The sequence below is a fragment of the Martes martes genome (assembly GCF_963455335.1).
Source record: "Martes martes genome assembly, chromosome: 6".
NCBI classification, from domain to species: domain Eukaryota; kingdom Metazoa; phylum Chordata; class Mammalia; order Carnivora; family Mustelidae; genus Martes; species Martes martes.
The window spans coordinates 88,904,785-88,930,506 of NC_137893.1; the positions used below are offsets into that span (position 1 = coordinate 88,904,785).

Consider the following 25,722-nt stretch of genomic DNA (forward strand, 5'->3'; position numbering starts at 1 on the left):
TCATGCAGAATTTTAAATTTTTTTCATCAAATTTGCCAATCTTTTATACTTCTGTATCTTGTGACAGACTTTCCTTACTCCAAGATTATAGAAAACAATATCTTGGGGCACCTGGCTGGCTCAGTTGGAGCAGTATGTGACTCTTGATCTCAGGGTTGTGAGTTTGAGCCCCATGTTGGGTATAGAAATTACTTAAACTTTTAAAAAAAAATTATCCCATGTATTATGCTAGTACTTTAAGGTTCTCCTCCCCTCTCTGCCCCCATTTAACTGTTTGATCCATCTAGAATTTATTTTCATGTAAGATCTAAAGTACAGATCCACCATCTTTTCTCCATACAGCTAACATCTTTCCCCCACTGATCTAAAAATGTCACTTGTATGCTGTGTCCTCTTGATTAAAAGCTATGATTAAAAGTGTTGATTTGCATAAGGACAATTTTAACAGTAACTTTAATTTTTTTTTTTAGACGTGGAAATCAGAGGGCACCAGGGTGACTCAGTTGGTTAAGCATCCAACTCTTGATCTTGGCTCAGGTCTTGATCTCAGAGTCATGAGTTCACGCCCCATGTTGGGCATAGAGCCTACTTAAAAAAAAAAAAAAAAAAAAGGAGTGGTAATCAGGTGTCTGGGGTAGTGATTTCTGACCTCTTGTGATGCCTGTCAGGATTCTGTAAGAACTACAGTCTCCTTCCCTCTGACAGATCCTCCTGTTGTGAGCTGCTGTTACTGAGTGTGTGCTGGGCTAAGTAGTAGTTTTTAACCATTGATCTAGAGGTTTTCCCTAAGAGGGAGCCTTCTCTTTCCCATGTTATAAACTTCACTTGTGGCCAGAGGCCACTTAGTAATTCCAGGGTTGTTACTTTCAGGAGAGAAGAGTCAGCAAGGAAAGGGAGAACCTTTCCAAAGAGAACTAAACTCTTCATTTTTGAAGTCAGTTTCTGATCCTCAGGTTGTCTTCCCACTTCCGAATTGTTAATTTCTACACCTCTCCTTTGGGGAATTGACTTTGGTGGACCGTGTGTCCTCCTGGGGAAAAGACCTGCTGGGTTAGGGGGAGGATAATTGTGTTTTGGCTATACGTAGAGCTGGAGACATAGGAACGGGAGTCATCTCTTTGAAACTGTTTAAAGTGAGAAAAGAGTATGGCCCTTTAAAAAGTAGAATTCCCAGGGTACCCCTGACTATAAAGGCTCCTGGAATTCTACCCAAAGGGGGCTAGAGTCAGAGGCTTGTCTGGTAGGACATATGCCACTGACTGGGACAGATATCCCTGGGGAACGTTCTGTCAACCTTTTTAGCAGTCCGTTGGGTTTGATAGGGGAGGGTCCACAATGGCTGTTAATTTCATCCAGTATTATAAAATTGTTCTCTTACTTGTGCTACTCAAGGAGTAGCTTGTCACTTCGAACATCGGCCAGTGTTTTCTGGGCTTGAAAGTCCCAATGGAGGTGACGCCTTGGTAGAGTGACTGGTGCTGACTTCCTTTCTCAACGAGTTAACCCTTGGGTGTCTCCTCTGCTAGAGGAACTCTTACAGATATAAAATAGAGAGGGAAGCAGGGATAGTTGGGAAAGGTGGTTTGGGTACAGGCTAGTTTTCACTTAACAGTGTTTTCCTAAGTTTATTCCAGAAACTGTTAAACACTATAAAAAATAATTTACAAAGGATATAGTGGCACTCCATTTAAAAAGTCATGTCAAAGTAAAGAAATAATATCCACTTTATAGGCTTAATGATACGTCAGAATTGCCCAGTTTATTCCATGTGATTGTGATATCTGGGAGACAAGCTTGTGGCACAGTAATGAGCTGTGGCTGATGCAATTCTGCCATATTCAGTATCAGGATTTAAGAGAAGCCCTTCCTACAGATTTCCATGTATCTATTTAATGATAAGTTTCCTTGCTTTTCCTTCCTGTGACATTTTCACTCCTCAGAAGTACGGTCGTGCTAGCATGTTCCTTTGTAACTTCTGAGTCCTCAAAGCGGATTTTCACCTGGCCTGCTTTCACAGCTTTAGCCTGCAGGTTACCCTTGGATCAGCTTTTCCCTCTTCTTCCTCCTGTCTCGCTGGTCATCCACCAGAGTTCCACTTCTGATCACCCCAGGCCATTCAGCAGCTGAACGAATTCACCCCCCTCCCCCCAACAGGAAGGTCTCACACTGGGGGATACTTACCCCTTCCAGACCCTTCCTGGAGGAAGCAAGTTTCCTTCCATGTGGCAGGAGCCAGTTTTATACTTGTTTGGCCTTGTGACTGATAGGATGGGGAGTTTGGGGGAACTGGAGAGGAGATCTTGGTTTTAACCAAGAAAAAACATTGAGTAGAAATTATCCCTTCTGCCTTCTTCGGGCGTGTCCCTCTTCTGGGCATCTCTTCAGGATTTCATTCCTCCGTCCAACTGCCGTTCACAACTGCCCTTTCCAACTGCTCCAGAACTCTTGGCCCCGGCATTCCGTGATGTAAATTATTCCACGCATGGCTCGAAATGGGTGCGAAGCAGTGTTGCCAGGTGTCGGATCACTAGTGTAAGTTTACCGGATCTCGGGGGAGGGAGGAGAAAGGGGGAGAACTGCTCTTGGAACTTGTCCAGTTGTTACTGTTTCAGCCGGAGCACAGTAATCGCGCTGGCTGAGCTTGATGCTGTCGGCGGCTGGGGAGAGAGGGAGCTTGGGGCTCGGAGCTGGGGGGAGTTGGGGGTTGAGGTTTTCTACTTTAAAGATTCTACTGATGGCATATAGATTGTTTGGAATCAAACAGTTGGCGGTGCTGCTGCCCCAGGAGGAACATGGGACCCCTGGGGCCAAGCCTGAGGCAGGACTGCTTGGGGCTATGGTGTCTCCTCTGTCTCCAAAAGTAGGGAGAACTGGCTTTTTTTGTTTTTGTAAAGAGAGCCAAAATATGGCAAGAAATCCAGATTGCTCACCATGTTTGGAAACAGTCAGTCATAAAACGCACAAGGCTTCTGAATACATAAGATTTTTTTTTCTAAAACAAAAATACTATTTCTCCCCCATTTTCATGGTAGATTTTGAGGAAGTTGCTGTTCCTGGTTTACAGTCCCTTTGGGAATCTGTGTGGGAAGGGTTGCTGCCAACTATCTTGGATTTATCTAGATTCCTTTTTGACTTGTAAGTTAAGGATTTGCGTTTAGTAAGAACAATTTAAATTGAATATTCAGTGTCTTAAAGACCACAAAATTTTAAAAATGCCATTAAAAACAAGCAATTAGAGGGAAAAAGTACACAGATTACACAGTTACTTTACCTAGGAAAGTAAAGAGTGTATTTTTATGTTGTACTGATGCTGTTGGCTTTAATCTGCTTGGCTAACCAGCACTTTCTTTATTCCTTTTCTTACAGTTGTCATGGATGATGATGATGACTCGTGTCTCCTTGATCTTATCGGGTAAGACACTTGTTCCAAAATCAGGGTAAATCAAATGTGTGAGGTTCACTGTACTAAAACAACCTAATAAGCATATTAAAAACTGGGTGGGGTTTTGGGGTGCCTGGCTGGCTCAGTCGGTGGAGCATGTGACTCTCGATCTCGGGGTCTTAAGTTCAATTCCCATGTGGGGAGTAGAGATTATTTAAAATTTAAAAAACAAAACAAAACCTGGGTGGGCTTTTAAAATGAAAATCAACATAGAATACTGATTAGCAAATAAAGAGACAAAATATTTGGATACTATAGGGTTCATAATTGGGCCATCCTTTATTAAATTTACCCTCTAACAAATCCAAGGAGCCAGATATGAATGATAATAGGAAATGGAACAACATCAAGAAATCAATAGTAAGGGGCGCCTGGGTGGCTCAGTTGGTTGGGTGGCTGCCTTCAGCTTGGGTCATGATTCCAGGGTCCTGGGATCGAGCCCCGCATCGGGCTCCCTGCTCAGCAGAGAGCCTGCTTCTCTCTCTCCCTCTGCCCACTTACTTGTGCTCTCTCTCTATCTCTCTGTCAAATAATTACATAAAATCTTTTTTAAAAAAAGAAATCAATAAAAAAACAAAAAACTATTAATAAAATTGTTTAAAAATAGGGAGAGAGGGACGCCTGGGTGGCTCAGTTGGTTAAGCAGCTGCCTTCGGCTCGGGTCATGATCCCAGTGTCCTGGGATCGAGTCCCACATCGGGCTCCTTGCTCAGCAAGGAGCCTGCTTCTCCCTCTGCCTCTGTTTGCCAGTGCTCGCTCACTCTCTCTCTCTCTCTCTCTGATAAATAAATAAAATCTTTAAAAAAAATTAAAAATAAAAATAGGGAGAGGCCTGTTACTCAGGCCAATATGTCATTTTCTTTTTATCCTAGTGAAAATGAATCCCAAATATAGGTCACGTATTTATTTGTTGTTTTCCTTTCTTTTTGCTATTTTCCAGAGACCCACAAGCATTGAATTATTTTCTACATGGACCTAGTAATAAATCTGTAAGTAATACTTAGAATGTCACAGATATAAATTTTGGGTCTTCTTTACAATTAAAGTAATCACTTTATCAAATTTGTACCTTTGCAGAGCAATGATGACTTGACTAATGCAGGATATTCTGCAGCCAATTCAAATTCAATTTTCGCCAACTCCAGTGTGAGTATTGGAAACTGAAACCAGTGGTAAATTGTTTCTATCTCATTGATGGCTTGTGAACCAAGGCTTTCATTGCCTTTGGAGCCTGATGAAAGTTATTACCTTGTCTCTTATAATTGACACGGAGGGAGGACCTGCTGAATGGTGTTGACATGGTCTCCTTCTAACTTCGTTGATTCAGATAAGCTATATGAGATTTACTTTGCCATTTTCCCAAGCTTTCAACTGTCTTTCTAAAATGACTCTAAAATGTGATAACCTAAGACAGTCATACTAGAATGTTTTAGACCTTATCACAAAGCTTTAAAGAAATTATTCTTAATTGTAGTTACTTACTAAACATTTCCATCTTAAGCAAGAAAAAAAGGTAATAACTAAAACTTACTGAGCGTATCGTGTTCTTGGCACCAAGAGTTTAGCATGACTAAGCACATTAATCCACACAGTAACTCTGTGAAGTACATTCTATTATGACCTGTATTTTATACATGAGGAAACTAAAGTACAGAGAGGTTAGTACTTACTCAAAAGTCTACAGCCAGACGTCACAGAGCTAGGACTGTCCCTCAGGTCACCCCTTCTGGATCCCATATTCTCAAGCTCTAGGAGCATCTAGACAAGAAACCTGACCTCTGGGGGATAGGGAAGTCCTGCTTGCACACTACATCCAAAATACTATGGTTACACCTATGTTACTTCCATCTTTTCAAGTGCCTACTTCTGTCATAACCCAGAGTCAGACTGCCCAGGTTTGAATCCTCACTCTACCACTTACTTGCCATGTAACCTTGGATCTAGCACTACATCTCTGTAAGGTTTAGTTTCCTTATTTATGAAACCAGGAGAATAATAGAACTACTTCCTAGGTTGGTTAACATTAATTGACTAGTCTGTGGAAATTACTTGGTACAGTGCTCAATAAATGTTAACTTATCAGCAGGGACTTTTATTTTCTTCATCTATAACATGGAATAGTATTCGGAAAGTCCTTGGGAGTGCACCGTTCTTTCAAGTATTTGAATGTGTGTGAGTTGGGTCAGATCATATCACGCGAGACACCTCCACGTGCTAGGGGTTGGTTTTAAAGTCACAATACCGATCTCCCATAAGGCTTGCAAACCAGGAGCATTTCTGAAGTTCATTCTGAATGAGTAATAACTTCATGTGGTGCCATTAAGCCCATAAAGTAGATAGTTAGCCTGCCCCTCAACATTAATGATTTTTATTTACCAACCTTCCCCCTTCCATGTGAATATTAATTTAACTTTTCAGACTGTTTCATTCGGTATGTATTTATTGGGCATTTCTATTTCATCATGATGTAAGGTATAGTAAGAATTTTTTTTAAGTAGAAATATTTTGGGGCACATGGGTGGCTCAGTTGTTGCACAGCTGACTTCGGCTCAGGTCATGATCCCAGGGTCCTGGGATCGAGCGCCACTTCAGGCTCTCTGCTCGGCAGGGAGCCTGCTTCTCCCTCTCCCTCTGCCTGCCTCTCTGCCTACTTGTGATCATGTTCAGTTTTCTTCATATGGCTGTTTTGTCTCTAGCTAGAGTGCCCATTCCTAAGGACTCCTTGAGGACAGAAACTAACACACAAGTGGGTGCTCAATAAACTGTTGATGGACTCTTACTTGTAAATAGGACACTGAAAGTAGTCTTGAAAGCATCATAATAGGCTGATTCTTTCTAAGAAATCAAACAAGCATTTACTCATTTTATGTGGGAAGCTTGTTTCTATCTGGACTGGTCTTGCTTGGGGTGTTAGGGGTTAGAACATGGGAGGTGGGTCTGAGAAGCCTTGAAAGACAGGGCTAACTCTGGGCTACCTTCTGGACCTCTAACAGAACAATACCCAGATTGCCCAAAACTCACTCAGACTCCCATCGTACAGAGGACTGGATATGGCCATCTCCTGGATACACACACACCCTGGGCTGAGTCTCACTCAAGCCCTGGAGTGGGGGCAATCCTGAAATATCAAGTGTGTCCCAATATCTCAAAAAATGAAGCTGAACTCCAGGTAGTCATCAGTATGTTCCTGTTACTTATCTACTTTCTATAAAATAATTTACCAGAGCACTGAATGGGTACACTTAACACAAACAATATTAGATGTTACTAAGGAAAGAGAACATCAGAATAAGCTAAGCACTTTGGAGAGTTCGTGCCTGAAAAGCAGACTGTTAGGCTTTATTCTGTTCAAAAGTGAGGCACTTTTTATTATTATTATTTTTTAAATATCTTTCCAAGGTTCGATATGCCAGGTAACACACTGCTTTTCCTTTTAGAATGCTGATCCTAAGTCATCCCTAAAAGCTGTAAGCAACCAGCTTGGAGAAGGGCCCAGTGATGGACTGCCACTCTCAAGTAGCCTTCAGTTTCTGGAAGATGAACTTGAGTCTTCTCCTCTTCCTGATCTCAGTGAGGACCAACCTTTCGACATTCTTCAGAAATCCTTGCAGGAGGCCAATATCACTGAACAGACATTGGCCGAAGAGGCATATTTGGATGCCAGTATAGGTTCAAGCCAACAGTTTGCACAAGCTCAGCTTCATCCTTCTTCATCAGCATCCTTTACTCAGGCTTCTAATGTTTCGAATTACTCAGGTCAGACGCTGCAGCCTATAGGGGTGACTCACGTGCCTGTTGGAGCATCATTTGCAAGCAATACGGTGGGTGTACAACATGGCTTTATGCAACACGTGGGCATCAGTGTTCCCAGCCAGCATCTGTCTAACAGCAGCCAGATTAGCGGCTCTGGTCAAATACAGCTAATTGGATCATTTGGTAATCAGCCTTCCATGATGACTATTAATAACCTAGATGGATCGCAAATCATATTGAAAGGCAGTGGGCAGCAAGCCCCGTCAAACGTGAGTGGAGGGCTCCTGGTCCACAGACAGACTCCTAACGGCAACTCGTTGTTTGGGAATTCCAGTTCCAGTCCAGTAGCACAGCCTGTCACCGTTCCATTTAACAGCACAAACTTTCAGACATCCTTACCCGTGCATAACATCATCATACAGAGGGGTCTTGCACCAAATTCAAATAAAGTCCCAATTAATATCCAGCCAAAGCCTATCCAGATGGGTCAGCAGAATACATACAATGTGAACAATTTGGGAATACAGCAGCACCACGTTCAACAAGGGATCTCTTTTGCCTCTGCCAGCTCACCCCAGGGCTCCGTCGTCGGTCCGCACATGTCCGTGAACATTGTAAACCAACAAAACACAAGAAAACCAGTCACCTCACAGGCAGTGAGCAGCGCTGGGGGTAGTATCGTTATTCATTCTCCCATGGGCCAGCCTCACACGCCCCAAAGTCAGTTCCTCATACCCACAAGCCTTTCCGTCAGTTCCAACTCGGTACATCACGTCCAGACCATAAATGGGCAACTGCTTCAGACTCAACCTTCTCAGCTCATCTCTGGCCAAGTGGCCTCAGAGCATGTCATGTTGAACAGAAACTCTTCCAACATGCTCAGGACCAACCAACCATATTCTGGGCAGATGCTGAATAACCAGAATGCCGCCGTCCAGTTGGTGTCTGGGCAGACGTTTGCCGCCTCTGGAAGCCCCGTGATAGTCAATCATGCCTCTCCTCAGATCGTCGGTGGACAGATGCCCCTGCAGCAGGCATCGCCAACCGTATTACACCTGTCACCTGGGCAGAGCAGTGTCTCCCAAGGAAGACCTGGCTTTACCCCCATGCCTTCGGTGACCAGCATGTCAGGACCCAGTCGGTTCCCTGTTGTCAGCTCCTCCAGCACTGCCCATCCTAGTCTTGGGTCTGCGGTTCAGTCGGGCGCGTCAGGATCAAACTTTACAGGAGACCAGCTGACCCAGCCAAACAGGACTCCAGTACCGGTCAGCGTGTCTCATCGTCTTCCAGTTTCTTCTTCCAAATCTACCAGCACCTTCAGTAACACACCTGGAGCAGGAAGCCAGCAGCTCTTCTGTCAGGTACGTTTGCTTTAGCACGCGAACATTTGGAGGATTACAGAACGGAAAAATGGAATGTGTATCTCACAGAATATCGTTTTCATCCTAACCTCCCAATTTATTGACTTCCAGTTTTCAACTTATGGTTGATTACATTTTTTCTTCCTAATTAAAATGTTTATCCATCCTAGCATTATGGTTTGGAGTGGGGACTCTAGAGTCAGACTTATGGATTTAAGTCTAAGCTTTACAACACAGAGTCAGTCTTACTTTAACTTACCTCTCTAGACTTAATTTTCCTCATCAGTGAAATAGACATTTACTAGTACCATTTCATGGGGATATTGGAGGATTAAATGAGATAATCCACATAAAGCACTTAGTGCGGTCCCTAACAGCAAATAGCAAATACTTAATGAAAGCCCATTGATACATATACTTGATGAAATGTATTATGAGCATTTAAAATGAGAGCTTAGGGTAGATTATTTACTTACATCACGGAGTAAGCCACTAGGTGATGTAACTATGGACTGGGTGAAGAAGTTGGGGCTGCTTCCTGGGTGCCAACCGGAAAGGCTCCAGGTCTCAGTGTGACTCATCAGTGGTAACTGGCCTGCACCAGAGGGATGCATACGGCGGGAAGGATCCCAAATTACCTCGGGCAGTTGGTAAACCCACAGAAGGACCATGTCTCTGAAAAGCATCCCAGATGTCATCAGCTTTGGTTCTCACCCCACCCCCTACCCCCATCGGCCGATCCTTTAACAACTCTTGCTTCCGCTTCCGCTTCCGGCTCATCCTGGGCACCGCCCATAGTTGCCGCTCCGTACCCTGCAGCCCGGGGTGGACCCCCCCTTGGTCCTCCTTTTCCACTGCCTTGCTCCTCCACGTTTATAAGTATTCAGAAACCTTTCTGTGCCAGGTACCTCGACATTTTCTAGGGAAACAAAGATTATTTATGATCAAGGATATCCAGTGCATTACTTTCGGTGTCAGAGGTGTGTATGTGTGTGCGTGACGAAAGAATGCCAGACTTCTAGAAAAGTTAAAGCTGAAGAGTAGTATAAGGACTTTCATATCCCCTTCACCAAGATTCCCCAAATGTTACTGTTTTGCTACCATTCATTTTAACCTCTTCCTCTCCCCCTGCACTCACTCACTCTCTCCCTCTCTCTCTATTTCTTTCTCTCTCTCACACACACACCCACACACACACACAAACACAATTTGAGAGTAAATTGCAGGCATGATGCCTCTTTGCCCCTAAATACTTTGGACTTCAGTGTGTACTTTCAAAAAATGGTGACATTCTCCCATAGAACCATAAGTTATACGGTTAACAAAATCAAACTAGCATGGTTACAATATTATCATCTAATCAACAGTCCTTTTCCAGATTTGGTCGATTTTCCCAAGAATGTCCCTTTCAGCAAAAGGGGGAAAAATTACATTGTTTTGTGTTTATGATGCAGGATCACTGCCTAATTTTGTTGTCATGCCTTTAAATCTGGAACAGGTTCTCTATCTTTCTTTGTTTTTTATGACCTTGATTTTTTTTTAAAGGTTTTATTTATTTATTTGACAGAGAAAGAGATCACAAGTAGGCAGAGAGGCAGGCAGAGAGAGTTGGGGAAGCAGGCTTCCTGCTGAGCAGAGAGCCCAATGCAGGGCTCCACCCCAGGACCCAGGGATCATGACCTGAGCTGAAGGCAGAGGCTTTAACCCACTGAGCCACCCAGGCGCCCCTGATTTTGATATCTTTGAAGAGTACAAGCCACTGACTTTGTAGAATGCCCCTCAATTCAGGTTTCTATGCCATTTCCTCATGATTAGATTTAAGTCATACATTTGTGGTAGCATTGCCACAGAAGTGATATGTCCTCACAATATGGACTTGTCCCATTTCCGGTGTTGTAAACTTTGAGCACGTGCTTCGGATGGTGTCTGATGCTTCTTAGTAAGTTTCTTCAAGGGGATACTTCAGCACTGTGCAGGTGTCCAGTTGCTCATCTAACTTACACACACTGCGTTAAGCTTCCATTGATAATTCCTGACCAAATCCTTCCTTACGAAATTAGCTATTACCATGATAGCCATCAAATTGAGATTGTCTAATTCCATCATTTATTCTACATTAATAGTTGGCATTATATCTAAGAAAGCTTTTCCTTTTCCCTTTTTACTTACATGTTTGCTTATATCAGTATGGATTCACAAATTTTTTTTTTTTTAGAGTTTATTTATTTATTTGAGAGAGAGAGAAAGAATACAAGCAGGGGTAAGGAGTAGAGGGAGAAGGAGAAGCAGACTCCCCACTGAGCAGGGAGATCAGGACCTGAGCTGAAGGCAGACACTTAACTGACCCACTGAGCCACTCATAAAATAAAACATTCTTATTTTATTCAATGAGTTATAAATTGTTGTAGTCACTTATCTTGATGCTTGCTACTTTGATGGCCATTGGCCACTCCTCCAAATTGGCTACTGGTCCTTCTGACATGTTTCATCATGTCTTGAGCACTTTCTTTAATTTCAAGCAAAACAAAATGTTCCATGTTCATTGTTTACTTTCCCACCTCTGCCCTGGAATAACCATTTCTTTAAGGAGCCTTTTTCCTGGGGTGCCTGGGTGGCTCAGTGGGTTAAGCCTCTGCCTTCGGCTCAGGTCATGATCTTAGGGTCCTGGGATCAAGCCCTGCATTGTGGGGGTGGGGGGGGGGGTCTCTGCTCAGCGGGGAGCCTGCTTCCCTCTCTCTCTCTGCCTGCCTCTCTGCCTGCTTGTGATCTCTTTCAAATAAATAAAATCTTTTTTTGTAAAAAAAAAAAAAAAAAAGGAGCCTTATTCCTTCTAGTGGAGAACAGTATTTAGAAACCAAGATCTGAACGCTACATGTTCATTGCGACTGACCTATATATCTTTACACACACCCAACATCTGTAGCTATTTATAGATCAATCTGTATTAAAAACAGTGAGTTCAGGGATGCCTGGGTGGTTGAGTCAGTTAAGTATCCCACTCTTGATTTTGGCTCAGGTTGTGATCGCGGGGTCGTAAGCTGGAGCCCCATGTTGGGATCGGCGCTGGGCATGGAGCTTAAGAGTCTCTCTCTCCCTCTCCCCCTACCCGCTCCTCTCAATAAACAAACAAATAAGTAAAAACAGTGAGTTTATATTGATACTTTGGATTCTAATCCAGGACCGCTGTGTTCATTATTCAAGTCTCCTTCTTTTCCATTTCCAAACATCTTCCATGTTTCCTCTTTTCTAACAGTGAGAAAGGCAGCTGCACAATATATTTACAAAGTTGCTCAATCTTGGAATCCCAGAAAAGAGTTTCAGAAATGCTAATCCATACCGCTGTGAAAAGCAAACCTACTAATGGACATCAGTGTGGTTTACAGTTCTGTCTTTAGCCTAAAGGTCTATAGTCAAAATGCTGTGTTCATGGGGTACCTGGGTGGCTCAGTTGGTTAAGCATCTGACTCTTGGTTTTAGTTCAGGTCTTGATCTCAGGGTTATGCACTCAGATCCCACATTAGGCTCTGTGTTCAGCTGGAGTCTGCTTAAGAGTCTCTCTCCCTTTCCCTCTGCCCCTCACCCCCACACACGTGCACTCTCTCTAAAATAAATAAATCTTTTTTATGTATAGATTTTATTTATTCATTTGTCAGGCAGAGAGAGAGAGCGCATACGCGGGGGGAGCGGTAGGCAGAGGGAGAAGCAGCCTCTCCGCTAAGTAAGGAACCCGATGTGAGACTCGATCCCAGGGACCCTGAGATCATGACCTCTGCCGAAAGCAGGTGCTTAACTGGCTGAGCCACCCAGGTGCCCCTAAATAAATGAATCTTTCAAACTACTGCATTTGACAGTTGCATGGCTTAATGCTTCCCTCCTCCCTTCAAGTAGTTATGCTAGTCATTTGAAGTATAGTTCTGCTTGTTTCTGTTCATATTTCATTATGGAGTCTTTCCCTGCTATCCTTGTTGATTTTACCTACTTAATTTCCTTTGAAAGTATGACCCATTAGCATGGTTCCAAAAGTCAGGGCTCTGCAGAAGGTGTGCCTGGAGCACCTCACTGCACCCTTCTCCCACCCTTCCATCCTTCCCTGCCAGTTCTCAGCTACCTCTGTTGTCACCGATCTCATTCCTCTCTAGTTGATTTATCCTACATTTATTTTCACACAAATGAGCAGATACGTGTATGTTTTCTTACTTACCTTCCTTTCTTATTCAAAGTATAGGGCGCTGTAGATACTCTTCTACACTTTAGCTGCCAAAAAGTTTTTTAAAAACCCAAATGTCTGGGGACCCCTGGATGGCTCAGTCAGTTAAGCATCTGCCTTTGGCTCAGGTCATGATCCCAGGGATCAAGTCCCACATTGGGTTCCTTGCTCAGCGGGGAGCCTGCTGTTTCCTCTGCCTGCCTCTCCCCCTGCTTGTGCGATCTCTCTCTCTCTCTGACAAATAAAAAACATAATTTTTAAAAATTTAAAAAACATAATAAAAATTAAAAAATAAAATCCCAGATGTCTAATACTAGAATCATGGGCTATGATGAATGCTCTGCAGCTATTTAAAATGTTTTTGAAGGGTGCCTGGCTATCTTAGTCAGTGGAGTGTGTGACCCTTGATCTTGGGGTTGTAGGTTCGAGCCCCACATTGGGCATAGAGATTATTTTTCTTAAATATTTTATTTATTTATTTATTTGTTTGAGAGAAAAAGATAGCGAGAGGGAGAGCACAGGTAGGTGGGGGAGAGGCAAGGAGCCTGATGTGGGACTCAGTTCCAGGACCCTGGGATCATGACCTGAGCCAAACGCAGATGCTTGACCGACTGAGCCACCCAGGTGCCCTGGATTACTTTTTAAAAAAGTAAAATCGTGGGGCACCTGGGTGGCTTAGTTGGTTAAGCGTCCAACTCAGTCTCAGCTCAGTTTTTAATCTCAGGGTCGTGAATTCAAGCCTCCTGTTGGGCTCCACACTGGGCATGGCACCTACTTAAAAAGTAAATAAAACAAAATCTTTTTATATAAAAGTAAGTAAATAAAATGTTTAAAAAAAAAATAACTTGGTCAGTTGAGCCTCCACCTCTTGGTTTTGGCTCTGGTCATGATATCAGAGTCATGAGATTGAGCCCTGCATTGGGCTCTGCATCAGTGTGGAGTCTGCTTGAGATTCTCTCTCCCTCTCCCTGCGCCTCCCACTTGTACACTCTCTCTAAAATAAATAAATAAATCTTTAAAAAATAACTTAAAGATTTGGGAAAGGCTTACAAAATACTTTTAAGTATATGTTTAAATTTGAAATATTTAAAATGCGCTTTTAAATGTATAATTAAGAGGGATGCCTGACTGGCTCGGTCAGTAGAGCAAAGGACTCTTGATCTCGGGTTGTGGGTTCAAACATAGAGCTTACTTAAAAAAATGAATGTAGGGGTGCCTGGGTAGCTCAGTCAGTTGAGTGACTGACTCTTGGTCTCAGCTCAGGTCTTGATCTTGGTGGTCGAGAGTTCAAGCTCCACATTGGGCTCCACACTGGGTGTGGAGCCTACTTTTTTATTATTTTTTTTTAAGATTTTATTTATTTATTTGAGAGAGAGAGTGAGTGAGAGAGAATGAGAGGGGAGAAGGTCAGAGGGAGAAGCAGACTCCCCGTGGAGCTGGGAAGCCAATGCAGGACTCGATCCCTGGACTCCAGGATCATGACCTGAGTAGAAGACAGTTGCTTAACCAACTGAGCCATGCTCTGGAGCCCGCTTTTTAAAAAATATATATATTTAATAAACAATATGTTTTCACTTTTAGAAAAATAATGGAGCAAGACAGTATGTTGAATTAGAAAACAGAAGACATTTTTGCTTACAAAACACCCAGAAATTTCATTAGAAAGAAATGCAATATAATATTAATAGCAGTTCTCTGTATAGTAGAATTACAGATTATTCTCATTTTCTTCTAGATTTAAAAACTTGCCCCACATAGAAGACATGAACTGGACAGCATTTATCAAAACATACATATATATATATATATATATATATATATTTTTTTTTTTTTTAATCAGTAAAATATGCAGTTGGTAAAAACTTAAAACAGTTCCAAAATAGTTTACGGAGAAAAGCAAGTCTTGGGATGCCTGGGTGGCTCAGTTGGTTAAGCAGCTGCCTTCGGCCCAGGTCATGATCCCAGGGTCCTGGGATCAAGTCCTGTGTCGGGCTCCTTGCTCGGCCAGGAGCCTGCTTCTCTCTCTCCTTCTGCCTGCTGCTCCCCCTGCTTGTGCTCTCTCTCTCTGTCTCTGTCAAATAAATAAATAAAATCTTAAAAGAAAGAAGAAGAAAAGAAAAGCAAATCTTCCTGCCAGTCTGCATGTTTCCCTCCCAGAGGCTCCCACCATTTCTAGGTTCTTTATATTCTTCCAGAGATGTCCTCTGCATATACGGTGAAAGATACCACATAGACCTACTTACCTCTGCACTATACCATGGATGTTTTTACTTAATTACATAAATTGAGGATTATTTTATATCAGTATGTATTGGTCTGCTTTATATTTGTTGTTACAATTAATTATATAGAAATTAGCCATAGCATGATTTCTTTCTCTTTTATATTTTCTATATAAGTAATGGCTTGGTTAAGGAGAAACATCTCTCTGACTCCCAAAAGTTTCAGTATCCAGAGGTAACAAGAAGCCTCCATTGACAGCTCCAAAGTAATTTTTTGTGACTTTTAATGCCAAAAGGTACTGGGAACTAGGTCAGTTGTATTTTGTCAAGCGTGTTACTGCTGTAGGTTTTCTGGAACAATTTAGGTATCAGGTGTATTGGAATAAGGAGGATAGAGCCTTGGAGGGAGCATGAGTTAGAAAAGTAATGTTGAGGTGTTATCTAACATTTAAAGCCCCAGGACATCCAGAAACACTTACAGTGGCTCTATTTTGCTTGATAATTTCTGTGTAAAATTTCTGTACAGATTATAGAATGTCATAATAAACAAAAATACCATTACAGGGACTTCCCATGTTTGTCTATTTTGCAAAATTTAACTCAGCAAGTTTTGTTTTGTTTTGTTTTGTTTAAGATTTTGTTTGTTTATTTGACAGAGATTACAAGTAGGCAGAGAGGCAGACGGGGGTGGGAGAAGCAGACTCCCTGCTGAGCAGAGAGCCCAATGTGGGGCTCGATCCCAGGACTCTGGGATCATGACCTGAGCCAAAGGCAGAGGCTTTAACCCACTGAGCCACCCAGGCGCCCCCAACTCAGCAAGTTTTGATCCTATAAAGGATTAATTCTAGGGAGGAATAAGTTTCTAGATATAAATTTTGGTTCTGTTATAGAAAATGCATTTATTTGGTTCAAAATTCAAAAGGTACAAAAAGGAATATATAATAGTGAAAATGTCCCTGTTTCTGTCCCCCAGCCACCTAGTTCTCTGCAGGCAACCAATGTAACCAGCCTCTTACAGAATGAATGTAAGGCCCCACCCCACCTTCTGTATTGTGAAAACTTCCCAAACCCACAGAAAAATTGGAAGAGTACGGTGATCCCATTCACCTAGATTTACCCATAGTTGTTTTGCAACATTTGCTTTAACTGTGTGTCTCCTTCTCTCCCTCTCTCTCTCTACACACACACACACACACACACACACACACACACACTTTTTTCTCGAAAGTGGGTTACAAATGTCTTGACCCCTTGCCCTAAATATTTCACCAGCTATTTCATATGACCAAGGACCTTCTTCAGCACAGCCATAGTGTCATGATCATAGCGCCCCCCCCCCAGAAAAGTTAACATCAATACAGTAAAATTGTATTAGATTTCTTCCAGTTGACCCTTTACAACAATGTTTCACTCCAGAATCCAGTCAAGGAGTGCTGATTTCATATTTCACCTCTCTAGGCTGGAGCAACCCAGATCATTTGTCTTGTAGATTGACCTCAGTGTGGAGTTGTCTGATTGTGTCCTCATGGGCAGAGGCAAGCTAAACAATTGTGGCTAGACACAAAGTGTTGGCTGGGGCTGTTATTGGTGATTCTGGGTGTGATCACTTGGTTAAGGTCAGGTTTCTCCTCCAGGTCCTCAAAGGTACCTTTATCCCTTTGTAAAGCAGAAATGATCTCTAGGAGAGTGCTTTGGGATCATGTGACTCTCCTGTTCCCCTGTCTCTCACATGTGTTCTCCCATCTCTCTGATGATTTGAGACTCCATCAGTGAGCCTCTCCTGAATATTACATTGGTGGTTGCAAAATGGCGATTTTTTTAAATATTTTATTTATTTATTTGACAGAGACCACAAACAGGCAGAGAGAGAGGAGGAAGCAGGCTCCCTACTGAGCAGAGAGCCCGATGCGGGGCTCGATCCCAGGACCCTGAGATCATGACCCGAGCCGAAGGCAGAGGCTTAACCCACTGAGCCACCCAGGCGCCCCAAATGGCAATTTTCTAACTGTATTATCCTATCTATAGAGTTTTGGGCTGGGACTGTTCCATAAAGAAGAGCTTTTTCTTCATCTCCCTCTCTCCCTCTCTCTCTCTTTGGGGCTGTCAGCTTCAGTGCTTACCGACTCATGGCTGTGCTTATTCCATCCATCCCAGCTAACCCTCGCTCTCCCTCTGCCCAGTATCATTTTGAGGCTAAGCCAGACATAGAAGTTCATCTGTGATATTTAGATATTTGGAATCTCTAAAAGGTCACGTACTCATTTTGTAGTTGATGTTGCCGTCTGTTGCTTTCACTATTCTTTTTAATGCCTAAAATGTCCTACGTGAAAAAAATAAAATTAAAAATAAAATTAAATGTCCTAAATGTGGTCAGTGGAGGCCTCCTGAAGCTGGCTTCTATACTTTTGACGCGGCCTGGTCTACTTTGAGCGCTTTGTGGCCCAAGACCCTGTGCGAGTGTCTTCTGATTGTCTTGCCTCAGACCTAGAATCAGCCATTCCTCCAGAGAGCCCTGTGAACTGAAATCCCTTAATGCAGAGCATAATTTACAGGATTTAAACTTTCTTGTAAATAGATTAATATTCAAAAGTCAGCGATTAAAGCAGGCAATTTACAAGAGTTTAGCCTATTAAGCAAAATTAAATTATTTTAAGTCCAAATCTCCTTAGATCACTAGAAGATTTACGCGATCATAAATCCCTTGAGAGCAGCACTCACTATGCTTTCTGTGTGTCGCCAGAGTGATCACAGCTGGTCTCCAGCCCGTCCCTGCCCCTCCCGACTCCCCTTCCTCCCTCTAGCTCAGCCTGATAACCTTACAACAGAGCCAGGGGCCACCAGATCTTCAGACACCCAGACTGCAAAATCTAGGTGGTATTTGTTGCTCTCCTTCTGTACTTTTTTTTTTTTAAGATTTTATTTATTTATTTGACAGAGATCACAAGCAGGCAGAGGCAGGCAGAGCAAGAGGAGGAAGCAGGCTCCCTGCTGAGCAGAGAGCCCGATGTGGGGCTCGATCCCAGGGATCACGACCCAAGCCGAAGGCAGAGGCTTTAGCCCACTGAACCACCCAGGCGCCCCTCTCCTTCTGTACTTTTAATAAGTTATTAAATCCTACTGATTCAAAAACAAAAACAAAAACCTACTGATTTGTCTTTGAATGTCTCACACCTGTTCTTGCCAATAATAATAAAAGTAATGATCATATTATTAACAGTTGGTACAGTGCCAGGGGCTCTCCGTGTTATTGCTAATCCTTACCTTGGAGCTACAAGAAGTGGCTGTTTCCAATTGACTGTCAAGGAGATGGAGGTTCAGAGCATGGCCAGATTGCTTGGAAAGGCATACTTTACCTGCTAGTTGGCTATGGTGTATGTACTTTTTCCCGTTTCCCTCCTTTTCTGCATCCTTACCCTGAGCTAGGCTTTAAGAGGGGCTGCAATGTAATGGGAAAAACAGGAGCTGGGTTAGGAATCGGAGCTCGCTTGTAGGTCCCGCTCTGCCAGGGACTGGTTTGGTTAAGTTTGTATCTTAAACTCTCTGAGCCCTAATTTCTCTCTCAATGAGGAACCCCAGCTATGCAATTGAACCACCTGGGGAGCTTTTTAAAAATATGGGTGCCTGGGCCTCTCCTCCATAAATTCTGATTTTTAAGTGGCCTGGAGAAAGGGCTCTAAGCATCAGCATTTTTCAAAAGCTCCCCAAGAGATTCTAAAGAGCAGCCAGAATAGAGAAGCACTGGGCTAGATGACTTCCGAGGCCCATTCAGACCCTAACACATCAACAAACGTTGCAGTTATCTGGGTGATTGATTTGCCTTCGGCCTCTTTCTAAAGGCAGATTTCCACCACATTAATCTTCCTAAAACATTTGCTTGATGACCCGAACCAGATCATGAGACTCCCCATGGCTGCAGGAGAAGGTACAAACCCCTGGCCGACAGTTACACTACTCTGGTTGGAAAGCCTCCATCTACACAGGCTGACCCCTTCTCCCCACCTGCCTGATGAGGCCAGACTCACTGTGAGCCCCACGTCGTTACTGACACTGGTATTCGTTAAACTTCCTTTTATAGCAGGTAGAAATGCTTCCCATCCTCCAGGGCAGCCCCCAAAGCCCCTAAATGAATGAAGCTTTTTCCAGTTACCCCAGATACTTTCTCTGCACTGTTTTTTTTTTAAGATTTTATTTATTTATTTGACAGACAGAGATCACAAGTAGGCAGAGAGGCAGGCAGAGAGAGATGGGGATGCAGGCTCCCCACCGAGCAGAGAGCCCGATGCAGGGCTTGATCCCAGGACCCTGGGATCATGACCTGAGCTGAAGGCAGAGGCTTTAACCCACTGAGCCACCCAGGCGCCCCAGCCTTCTCTGCACTTTTTGTTTATACTGTTCACTGAGGTGCATAACCACCAACAGTGCTGTTTCCTTCCTTCTTCCCTCCCTCTCTCCATCCCTCCATCCATCCTTCCTTCCCCAGTACCTCAGCACCTGCCATGGCCAGCCCTGGGCCAAGTGCCAGGGAGACAGAAGTCTGTTGCAGGGCAGGAGGCAGACAGATAAACTGACAGCTGCAGTGCACAATGTTTGATGCTCTGCTGGAAGTAATCCAGAGTTCCAGGCTTAGAAAAGAAGCCTCTCACCCGATGGGATGGTTGGGGAAGATTTCCTTGACCCAGTGCTTCCTGACTGAGATCTACTAAGGGAAAGGAGAGTTAGTTACCCAGGTATTAAGGGCCTGAGGGAAGAGTTTTCCAGCAGTAGAAACAGCCGTGCAAAGGCTGGTGAGAGAAGAGACCGTGATACTGAGGGGACAGGAAAACAGGTTCAGGTGAGGTGTGAAGATTTAGGTGGGAAAGGTGAGCAAGGACCAAATCACGAAGGACCTTGTATGTCATGTTAAGGAGCCAGTGTCATAATCGAAGCGTGAAATGCTGAAGCCCTACACAAGCCGCGAGAGATGGTGAAATGGCATGGATTTGAGACCATTAGGTTACATAGAACTTTCAATTGACTGTAGTGAGAAAAAAGGATGATACGTAGATGCTTGACCATGACACCAGCTCCACTGAACTAGAGAACCTGAAAAGAAATTGTGGTTTGAAGGGAAGTTGGGAGTTTAGGATATGTTCGTCAAGTCTCACAATGCATGGGACAACCAAACTGTATGATAAACAGCTACAGATACCAAAGCATAGGACCAAAATGTGGACTTACAGGGACTGAGCAGCATATAAATTGTAACTCAAGTGGTAGAAATGGATGGAATGGATCAGGGAGAGTGTGTGAGTAAAGAAAAAAAGTGGCCAGCGGCACCTGGGTGGCTCAGGGGGTTAAGCCTCTGCCTTCGGCTCAGGTCATGATCTCAGGGTCCTGGGATCGAGTCCTGCATCGGGCTCCCTGCTCAGTGGGGAGCCTGCTTCCTCCTCACTGTCTGCCTGCCTCTCTGCCTGCCTCTCTGCCTACTTATGATCTCTGTCTGTCAAATAAATAAAAAATATTTAAAAGAAAAAAAAAGTGGCCAGAAGAGAACCCCGAAGCACCTCAACATTTAGGGGATGGACACAGAAAAAAGAGTCCACAAGTGAGACTCAGAAGGTTCGAGAGAGGGCGCCTGGGTGGCTCAGTGGGTTAAGCCTCTGCCTTCGGCTCAGGTCATGGTCCCAGGGTCCTGGGATCGAGCCCCGCATCGGGCTCTCTGCCTCTCGGGGAGCCTGCTTCCCCCTCTCTCTCTCTCTGCCTGCCTCTCTGCCTACTTGTGATCTCTGTCTGTCAGATGAATAAATAAAATCTTTAAAAAAAAAAAAAAAAGGTTCGAGAGAGGAGGAACAGATCAGGTCCAGCATTCGGGAAGCTAAGGAAAGAGGGTTTTATGGGTGGGAGGGCAGAGGTCTGCAGAACCAAGTGCCAGTGCAAAGCCAGAGTTGGTGAGGGTCAGGATGATGCTTTCTGACGGATTGATCAACAAGGTTGCAGCTGTCAATCTTGGGGAGACTCGTTTCCCTGAAGTGGTAGGTGCAGGAGCCAGACTGAAGGAGAGCAAGGAGAGAGTGGGACGTGTGGTAATGAGCAGAAACAACATTCAGAAAGATGAAGGTAACTGAGAGCCACGGGATGGGCAGGGTCAAGGGAATTCGTTTTTTTTAAGACATGGAAGAGGCTCGAGCTTTTTTCAGCAGTGATGGCAAGGAGATAGACACGAATTCCAGAGCACTGGTGGGATTCTTTGTAGAAAAGAGGAGGGATGTGTCTGCCCTTGTAGCAGGAGGAGCAAGGAAAGGTCGAATGAGGATGCGGGGAAGGTTGTAGCTGTGGTGGGAGAGAGTTGAACAAGCTCTCACTTGGCTTACAGGTTTGAAGATAATGAGACAGCATTCTGTGGAAAATGGGCAAAGGAGCTGACTAGGTACTTTGGGTTGCAACTCTCGGAAACTCACCCTAAAATGTTTAGCGAACAGGGAGAATGTCCAGGAGGTATAATGTATCTCCTGAGAGGTCAGAAATCAGGCTCTCTGGTATCTCTTGGCCTGTTCAAGATAGCATGGCCTTCTGTCTGTCTTTGTCGTTCTCTCTCACTCTTCTGCTCCACCAGAACGGCTACCCTGGTCCAGCTTTACATTATTATCCAAGCATTTAACAGAAACTGGCAAATGCAGTGGTTTCCCAAAACTTAGCAATGCATCAGAATCAACTAGAGAGCATTTTAGAATAATTGTAAATTCCTAAGTCCCACATCGGATTCCTGACTCTTGTGGATGGAACCCAGAGACTTGGTATTTAGAAGCTCCCCAGGTGACCTTGATGCAACTGGTCTATAAACCTGCATTTGAGAACCGCTGCTCTTGGGTGTCCACCGCCCACTACCACTCTGAATTCCCAGGGGAGTCTGGGTGACGGTGCATTAGGGTCAGAGGAGCAGGGGCAAGGGTGACATGAGGAAGCAGCCATACAGGGCCTCTGCTGCTCTAGCCAAGGCCTTTCTTCAAACTAAGAAAAGTCCCCCTCTGGGTAGATAAACTGCTCCACTAGCAGGCTTGGCACTTTGATTGATTGATTGATGATTTATTTGTTTATTGGGGGTGTGAGGGACAGAGGGAGTAGGAGAGAGAGAATCTCAGCAGACTCCCTGCTGCGCACGGAGCCCAGTGACCCTGAGATCATGACCTGAGCAGAAATCAGGAGTAACATGCTTAACCCACTGAGCGCCCCCAGGCGCCCCAGGCCTGGCAGTAAGACGGGAGAGAAAGTGCTCCTTCCCTTCCTGAAGTTTAGCTCTTGGTGCCTGTGGCAGGTTACACACCTTTGTGGCTCTCCAGCCTTGCTGGCTCCAGCCCATTTCTGTGGCAGTGGGGCAATTCCCAGACGAGAGTGTGGCTGGGCAGACCCCAGGAGTCTCCCTCATTCCATAAATGCCTGTTGTTGGATGAATCTTGTCTTGCTAGGTTGGAATTGGTTTCTTTCAAAGTGTACCACAGAAGGGGAAATTGACACATTAAATATTTTGATTTGTTAGGGGTTTTCTGTATGTTTACATGGTATCCATAGATACCATAGATCTAAAGAATTAAGATGGATACTGATATTAGCAGAGTTCTTAGAGCCAGGGTCTCAAAAAGGATCTTTAAATAGTCTATTTGTGAAATATATATATATATATATATATATATAGAGAGAGAGAGAGAGAGAGAGAGATTTTATTTATTTATTTGACGGAGAGCACAAGCAGGGGGGAGCGGCAGGCAGAGAATGGGGGAGAAGCAGGCTACCTGCTGAGCAGGGAACCCAATATGGGACTCGGTCCCAGGGCCCTGGGACCATGACCTGAGCCGAAGGCAGACCCTTAACCAACTGAGCTGCCCAGGCACCCTTAAATAAATATATATGTATGTATACACACACACACACACACATACACACACACACACACGTATGTATGTATACATATTTTTTTTTAAGAAAATGTATTTAAAGATCAAGTCTTCTCTAGGAGTTCAGCAAAAACAATAGAATGATAAATTTCTGGAAAAGATTGTCAACTGCAGGCAACATGAAGTTTTGGGGAATGGGGGAAAGTTGCTGGCTCCTGGGGCGTGGGGGTCGTTGGACCAGCGGGGAAGGATAGACCCCCGTGATTTCCACTGCACTCAGTTTATTTCAGAACCATTTACTGTGCACTCACTGTGGTGCCGGCCCTGTCCGGTGCTGGGAATACAGCAGGGAGCCAGACGGACAAAAGCCCTGCCCTGAGAATAAGTAGGCTGGGAACAACAGTGAACTGCTAGAGACAGCAATCCCAAGGCAGTTGGGCTTTCCAAACATACAGAGCAGCTGAATCGAAGTGATGCCTCTGTGGGGACCCGGACAGGTACCCCCCCCATCCTGATCCTTCTACCACCCCCCCAGCCCTACCCGCCCCTCCCTCTACAGTTGCCCCAAGGGAAGGGGTATAGTGAGGAACGCAGGTGGTGAGAGGATGAAAACACACTGATGCCAGTGCTTAGCCTCACACAGGTGGGCAAGGGGACCATAAAACACTCCCAGCTGTGCTCAGACGAGAGGTGGCCCCTTCAGAGAGTGTCCTTGTTTTTAGACACAACAGTGCTTCATACCCTCCATTTGATGGTGAATTTTCAGGCTTTGACATGAGATTGTTCTAGGTTTTTTTTCCTCTTTTACTTGTCTGTGTTGTGAAAGAGAACACATTTAGAAAAAATATGTAAAACATCAGCATACAGTTAACCAAGAATATATATATTTTTAAGATTTTTGTTTATTTTTTTGAGAGAGAGTGACCGAAAGAAAGAGCACAAGCAGGGGGAGAGGCAGAGAGAGAGGAAGAAATAGGTTCCCTGCTGATCAGGGAGCCTGATGTGGGGCTCCATCCCAGGACCCAGAGATCATGACCTGAGCTGAAGGCAGATGCTTAACTGACTGAGCCACCCAGGCGCCCCCAGAATTATAAAATTATAAAAGAATTATAAATCAAATTCCCATCCATGTGAACACTCAAGAAATAAAATATTGGGGGCGCCTGGGTGGCTCAGTGGGTTGAAGCCTCTGCCTTCAGCTCAGATCATGATCCCAGGGTCCTGGAATCGAGCCCCGCATCAGGTTCTCTGCTTAGCAGGAAGCCTGCTCCTCCTCTCTCTCTGCCTGCCTCTATGCCTACTTGTGATCTCTGCCTGTCAAATAAATAAATAAAGTCTTTAAAAAAAAAAAGAAAGAAAGAAAGAAAATATTGCCCGTAGTCCTAGAAACCAGCCCCCTCCATATACCTTCCCAACCTCCGCCCTTCTCCTGGCTTTCTTAGTGATCTCGTCCTTGCTTTTCTTTCAGTTTTACAACAAAGGGATTTTGTTTTATTCATCTTTTAGTAGCTATAAATCATTTTAGGTCATGTCTGATAAATAAGGTAGAAGATCAGGCTGGGTAATGCCATTTTTTTTTAAAGTTGTGTGCTCTAAAGCAATAAGGATGATATTCTTCTGTTTCGCATGAACTAGGGACGTTGGGAAAAAATGCCAAAACTGTTGAGTACTAACAGCACTGCTATAAGGACTATGGTCATTTGAACATATTCACTCTGGTTCAGCTATTTGTCTGTGGATCTGGTTAGTTCAGAGTTGTATAGCCTTGCCCCTTAATTAAACCGCATTTTCCCAACTTTTACCTGTTTTGTTTTTTATTCAAGATGGCCCTTAGTGTTCATGCCCTGGAAATATTTACGAGGAAGGCCAGTGCTCACTGTTTGCCCCATGCTTCTCCGCAACCCTGGTGTTCTCTGCGTGAACAGCTTCCTACAGTAGGAGAGTGGAGTTATGTTCTAGTGGAAATGCTGTGAACATTGGAAAATTTTCCCCTTGTGGTTTTGTTACTAAGTATGTATTACCTGTCTGCCTAGAATAGTGCAGGTCTGGCCTTCCCTGCTAATGGATGGGCAAGGTGACCATTTCCAGCTTTGTAATGACTTCCTCCAGACCTTCTTGGGTAGTGTCAGATCCTCCTCCAGTTTTGTTTTGTTTTTTTTTCCCTAAAGATTTTATTTATTCATTTGACAGACAGAGATCACAAGTAGGCAGAGAGGTAGGCAGAGAGAGAGGAAGGGAAGCAGGCTCCCCGCTGAGCAGAGAGCCCGATGTGGGGCTTGATCCCTGGACCCTGAGATCATGACCTGAGCCGAAGGCAGAGGCTTTAACCCACTGAGCCACCCAGGCGCCCCTCCTCCAGTTTTATACTAGAAAGGGGAACCAAATAATTAACTATTTCAAATAATTGTTTACAATTAAAATGTTAACATGAGCTTACTTGGCCAATGGTCAGGTGTTGCCAAGGTCTCACATGAATAGTTGGTGGAAACATATTAATCAGGCCAAGGTCATAGTTTAGGTCCCCCATGGGGTGGTTGGACTAAATTCTAAATCTGCTGGTGGTATACAAAATATAAAACTAGAGAAGAAACTCTGAAAATTTGCTGCACTATAAAGTGGTAATGATACAGAAGGTTAAAAATTGAGAGTAATATAAAAGCCCTTTATTGGGCACCTGGGTGGCTCAGTTGGTTAAGTGACTGTCTTCGGATCAGGTCATGATCCTGGAGTCCTGGGATCAAGTCCCACTTTGGGCTCCCTGCTCAGCAGGGAGTCTACTTCTCCCTCTGACCCTCTCCCCTCTCATGCTCTCTCTCTCTCTCAAGTGAATAAATAAAATCTTTAAAAAAATAAATAAATAAAAGCCCTT

At 44.0% G+C, this 25,722-nt stretch overlaps 1 protein-coding gene across 1 annotated transcript in view; it reads left to right on the plus strand.

The window, feature by feature from the left end:
• BICRAL (BICRA like chromatin remodeling complex associated protein) overlaps positions 1–25,722 on the plus strand; it is a 74,386-nt gene that overhangs the window by 33,477 nt on the left and 15,187 nt on the right. The window contains exons 2-5 of the mRNA XM_080807230.1: positions 3,367–3,412; positions 4,383–4,431; positions 4,520–4,588; positions 6,880–8,556. Coding sequence (XP_080663356.1) covers positions 3,372–3,412; positions 4,383–4,431; positions 4,520–4,588; positions 6,880–8,556 — 1,836 coding nt within the window. The 5' untranslated portion in view covers positions 3,367–3,371. The remainder of the gene's footprint in view (positions 1–3,366; positions 3,413–4,382; positions 4,432–4,519; positions 4,589–6,879; positions 8,557–25,722) is intronic.